Consider the following 5,842-nt stretch of genomic DNA (forward strand, 5'->3'; position numbering starts at 1 on the left):
GGGAGGCTGAGGCAAGAGAATCACCTAAGCCCAAGAGCTGGAGGTTGCTGTGAGCTGTGACGCCATTTATATTTCTTAGCTTTGACTTCCCAAATAGCTAACTGTCCCAGTGAACCACTGAAAATTTGGATAGACACAGGATGAAAACTGCCCGTGTTGTCCAGCAGCTGCCCATTCTAATAGCTGGACAAGCCAAGCATGATGTGTGCTGCAATCCGAGCTACCTGGGAGGCTGAGGCAGGAGGATTGCTTGAGTCCAGGAGTTCAAGGCTATAGTGAGCTATAATTGTGCCACCAGTCTCCAGCCTGGGTGACACAGTGAGAGCCTGTCTTTTCTACTTATTATTATTATTTTTTTTGGTAAAAGACTGGCTGAAGAGCTAGACATACTCCCATGCCTCATTTGGAGTAAGAACCAAATGCTTCCACCTCCCTGCCTTAACTGAGGGTGGCTTTCCAGTATTTCCACCCTACAAATGGCTATTTCTTCCTGTAAATTTATTTTTTTCTGATTGGTATAAGTTGGTTGTGGTCTTATGGTCCGAATAGCTATATTTTCTGTTAGAACTATAGTTTCAGGGCATATGCCAATCTATTTTTGCTTTTTTTAAGAGAAAAAGAGACAGAGGAGATGGATGCTAGAGAATGCTTTTAAACTTGATCTGAATCTATAAATACAGCTACAGGCTGGGACAGTAGAACCTTGACATTCTGCTTAGAGGAGCTCCAGGGCAATGTAATATCAAACGCGCATTCCCAGTTGTCCAATTAAATAAATTTGGAAATTAGGTTTCCGACAATAAACACCACAGTGAGGGTAGTGTCCTCTGGGGCGGCGAGGAAAAAGGAAGTAGGTATGAACACAAGGTGTTTCAATCATGTTTTTAAGGCCTTGTTTCTTTTAGTTCTTTATTATTTTTATAATATTATTCTAGACTTAGGGTTTCACTATGTTGCTTAGGCTGGAGCACAGTGGCTATTCAAGGGCACAGCCATAGCTCACAGCCGCCCTGAACTCCTGGGCTCAACTGTCCTCCTTCCTCACCACCCCAAGGAGCTGAGAGTGGCACAATGACAGCCATCATGCCCAGCCATTATTTCGTAAGCTAGTGGTTGGCTTATGAGTTTTTAAAATTATTACGTTTTTTATATTTCTGAATGTTTAAAATAATCCATAATTTTAGAAAAGGTCCCCAAATGGTTGGCTCAGTATAAAACATTTCATCTCTGTTGGCTTTCCATTGTTACTTCTATTCTTTGTGAAACAGACGACTATTTTACATAAAGAAAAGCAAGCTCCTTGTAAAAGATACACAGTAGGTGGAACATTTAGCTTAAGTAACTCTACATAATTCTAACCAGCTAAAAAAAGTGTTCAACATTTCTAACATATGATGTTTTCTATAAATTGAAGAATTCAAGACTCCTAAAGATTGAGATATACATATTCTTTTCTCTGAAAGATCATTAATGATGTCATAAATTTTTTTTTTTTTTTTAAGAAAATAACCAGTATACACCATACCCTACCACTGGTGAGAGTAAGGGATACTTGTGTGGTCCTTTATGATGTGCTGGGAATTTTTCACATGTTACCTTATTTGATCAACACAATAGCTTTGTGTAGCTAATATTATTAGTAGACAAGGAAGCAGGAGATCAGAAAGGTCAAACGACTTTTCCCAGGTCTCAGAGCAAGTAAATAACATTGCTCCTTCTACCTTACCACCCCACCCCCCACCCCACTGGCAAGATGGGTTAAGTTTCAGCTAGAGAGAAAAAAAAGAGATCGAGATAAGGCCGCGGTATTGATTCTCTCAATGTCCAATACTGCCAGTTCTATAGAAACAATCAAAGCAATGATCATTCACCTGGCGATTCTGCAAGGTGCTCCTGCTTCTCTTCTCTGTCCTGAAACTGAATTAGATGTGACCACAAAGCTGATTTCCCCTGAAAGTACAAAAATTTTTATTTCATAAGAAGTAATTCATCAAAAAATTTTTTTTCATCATAATCATTCACATTGAAATAGCCATAATTTAGAAGTTTGGTGACATAGCTCATGCATTCCAAGCCGTGTGACACTCTGAGCATCTAACTCCGGGTGTCCTAAGGGCCGTCCTTTGCCTCACTGAGGAGGCTGGCAATAGCCAGGGAAAGAGAAGCAGCCACGCAAAAGGTCAGAGGGCGGGCCCAGAGATTTCTGATGTCAGCTCAGTCCTCACTTACTTGTAATTAGAGCTGTCTACAAGGGTCACATTAGTAGCCATGCAATAAAAAGTTGCAGCATCACGACTGTGTTTGCGTACATCCATATGTTATATATGTTTGAATATATGGAGTTGAGAGAAGGGAAAAAATTGGGGTGAGAGGAGAAAAGAAACGTGTACATCCGAAAAAAGTCAGAAAGGGAGACTAAAGAGGCAAAAGGAAAGAGTATGTAAATGGTTTCACGCTGAATTGTTAGATAACTTAAAACGGTAAAGATCTGTTAATTCTGGCTAGCAGATTTTTTTCCTGGATAGTGCCAAAAGCAGACATTTAATGGAATTCTGTCTCTGCATTTAATGGGGATACAGTTCATCCCTTCCTGCTTACCAGGAAAGATCCCCAAACCACCTCCTGTCCATGGGCTATGTTTTCATCTTCTAGAATTAAGATGCCTGTGGCAGACTACTAGTTATCCCAGGACAAGAGCATACCATTTTTGACATCCCTTTTCCTCCTATGATAACTGGTCATGTCTCCAGGACCTCCTGAGACTGTTACCTGCTTGACTTGTAAGCCATGACTCCATATCCTCTCCAGGAGGTCACAGAGGCTGGCGATCAAGGTGTTCTCCTCCAAGCCGGTGATGTTTGCTTCTCCATGGCCCAGTTCCACTGCTTCATGTCCCATCTTTTCTACCAGCATGCGTTTTGTCTGAAAATATTATACACGTGGTCACAAGCTACCCCAGCAGTGAAACCAAGAACCAGCAAGTCAATTACTGGAATAGGAGATCTGGCTTCCCTTCATTTTACCTCTAATTGCATATTTTTAATCACCTTGGGAAAAGTATCTTCCTAGTCTCTGTGGTCAACTAACTAGAGTAATATCATCTATGTGATTAGAGAAAAGTAGGGTGACCAAAAAGAAAACAATGTAATATTGATATGCTTAGTTTGAATACACTTAGGTAAAAACCACAATGTAAGTAGGCAGCTCTAAGTTTTTTTTTTTTTTTTTTTAGAGATAGGATCTCACTTTGTTGCCCTTGGTAGACTGCTGTGGTGTCACAGCTCACAGCAACCTCTAGCTCTTGGGTTTAGGTGATTTTCCTGCCTCAGCTTCCTGAGTAGCTATGACTACAGACACCTGCCACAATGCCTGGCTATTTTTTGTTGCAATTTGGCCGGGACTGGGTTTGAACCTGCCACCATTGGTATATGGGGCCGGTGCCCTATTCACTGAGCCACAGGCGTTGCCCCTGGCAGCTCTAAGTTTTTTAAGAACTCTAATTGTGAGTGAACCAGGACTCTTTTCCCCCCATCCTTCCTCTTTTATCTCTTCCTTGCTCCTGAGTATGCACCAAAAAATGGAAAGGAAATGGAAATGGGTTTCATGTAAGATAATGTGCCCAGTCTTAGTAGCCCTTATAAAATGTAAATGAGAGAGAATCTACTTCCTTTAGGTAGTTCCTCTAGTTCAGTGGTTCTCAACCTTCCTAATGCCACAGCCCTTTAATACAGTTCCTGTGGGTCGTGACCCATGGGTTGAGAACCGCTGCTCTAGTTCCTTACCCACCATATACTGACACTGAAAATAATACATTTATTGAAAATGCAGAGAAGGTACCTAAGAAACAAGTGTCAAAAAAAGGAACAAAAATTATTGACCAAAATGATGTTTTTGAGTTTTGTCAATTAGTACAGCAATTTCTGACAAACAGAGATATCTGGGAGGAGACCTGGAGTATAATACGTACACAGACTTACACCAGAGCTAAGGTCCTGTCCCTTTCAGGCATACAAACACATGTGTGGACACAGGTAAGGTTGTAAGCAGGTGTATACACGGATACAAAAAAGTTATTATCATTCATTCACAAATACTTTCGAGGCAATTTATGAGTGGTTTAATACATCCGTCCATACTGGAGAGGAGGACAGCCATGGCTGAAAAGGTGAAAAGGTTAAAAAAAAAAACGCACAGAGCTCCCATGTCACTGATTCTATGGGAAATGAAGAACCCATGGAGATTTAATACCTCAGCAAAGAGCAGGTGAGCTCAATGCCACAGCAGAAGTTTTCTTATAGGAAAGTTATAGGCTCAAAGGGAGTTGACCCAGCTCAGCTTAGACTCACACATGGTGTAAGCATGAACATGTCCCCTTTGGCATCAGTGAGTAATACATACCTTCATTCTACATTCTTTTAATAAGCCTTCTACAAATTTCCAGTTGGTCTGTGCAATCACTGCAGGAGACAGGTCTGACAATTTGGGTTGCCTCAGGTTTTTTCCTAAACTTCGTGCCTCTTGCATATATTTCTGAAAATTAGAGAGTATTTTTAACGCATAAACATTGGATATTCTTCTGATCTTAACCTTATGCAAACATGTGCAAGAACAAACAAGATGCAAAAAGGCTGCTGGTGTGTGTGTGTAACAGCAAGGGAACTTGTAGTGGGTCAAAGGCAGAGGACACTTGTACTCCACCCACAACCTGTTAATGCCTGTGAAAAAGAAGGTGAAACTCCGTCAGGTTAAAGCTCTTTCAAAAAAAGGTAAGATTCATTTAGTTTGGTTTAATTGGGAACACCCAAGACAGTGATTTAGTTAGGACTGTGGCTGAGATAAAAACACTTAGGTGTCCAAGGTTCTGCAGGAGCCCAGTGGCTCTCAGATCACTGGTTTCCCCTATTCCACTTCCCATGCAGCAAGAAACTGGATGTGCCTCCAGCCTCTTGGGCAGTGCTCTCCAAACTAACCCTGTGCACTCGAATCAAGTCACAGCTGTAAAATCCAGAGTGCTAGAAGCTGGTTGTAACTAATTTTATGACTTCAGGCCTAACACCTCTTTGTGACTTCGGCTTATTTGCTAAAAGGCTGTAGGATCACCCTGAACAGCAGGATGTGCTCCAAATGCAGAAGGCCTACTCCTGTGGCATGTTTGCAAAAGCCCTCCCTTGCCTTGTTCCATCATCAAGAGAAAGTGGGACTGTAGTGTTACTTTCAGAGTCTGTGGCAACTCTGCAGTACCACAGAAACCCATTCCAATGTTCTGGAGTTTGGGTTGGTGAATTTCCATTAAAACAGAAAAATCACTACTCACGAATAGAACAAGCATGTGCCCTCTTTTCTTTGTATGCTACCTGTAAATGTTTGTCCAGACACCTTACGTTTACAACAGGATCACAGGGCAGAATCCCCAAAAGGTCCAAGTATCTTAGGATCATACTTAGAGAGTAACTGCTCTAATTATATAGTAAAATCGTGTAAGTGTGTCTGCAGGTGGGAGACTGAGATTGCCAGCCAGCATACTATACTCTTCCACCGGCACATACATGAAATCTACCTTCACTATCTTAAGGGGAGAACTTGATATTGTAGGAAGAGATTCATAAAATCTTTTGCATTCTTTAAATAAAAGGGAGTTTTTACATTTCATATAGTTCTCCTTTAGAATAAAAGTAACCTGCTAAAGCTGGTACAGATAAAAAATATTCCCATTGATTAGGAATTCAACTAATCAATTTACCTGCTACTTTCTAACCTTCAGGATCAAAGACAACATTAACAAAATAATCTGCTTCTTTTCCAGTCCAGTAATTTTAAGGAAAGATTTTTTTTTTTTTTTTTT

General features: G+C 40.8%; 1 protein-coding gene across 2 annotated transcripts in view; it reads right to left on the reverse strand.

Annotated features, from left to right (window-relative positions):
- Positions 1-5,842, reverse strand: part of DENND5B (DENN domain containing 5B) — a 192,394-nt gene that overhangs the window by 36,160 nt on the left and 150,392 nt on the right. For both annotated transcript variants that reach the window (XM_012806795.2, XM_023514699.1), the window contains 3 exons: positions 4,399-4,530; positions 2,770-2,922; positions 1,872-1,950 (listed from right to left, as the gene is read on the reverse strand). In XM_012806795.2, coding sequence (XP_012662249.1) covers positions 1,872-1,950; positions 2,770-2,922; positions 4,399-4,530 — 364 coding nt within the window. The remainder of the gene's footprint in view (positions 1-1,871; positions 1,951-2,769; positions 2,923-4,398; positions 4,531-5,842) is intronic.

Source organism: Otolemur garnettii, unplaced genomic scaffold (assembly GCF_000181295.1).
Source record: "Otolemur garnettii isolate 467f Iridium unplaced genomic scaffold, OtoGar3 scaffold00057, whole genome shotgun sequence".
Classification (NCBI taxonomy): Eukaryota; Metazoa; Chordata; class Mammalia; order Primates; family Galagidae; genus Otolemur; species Otolemur garnettii.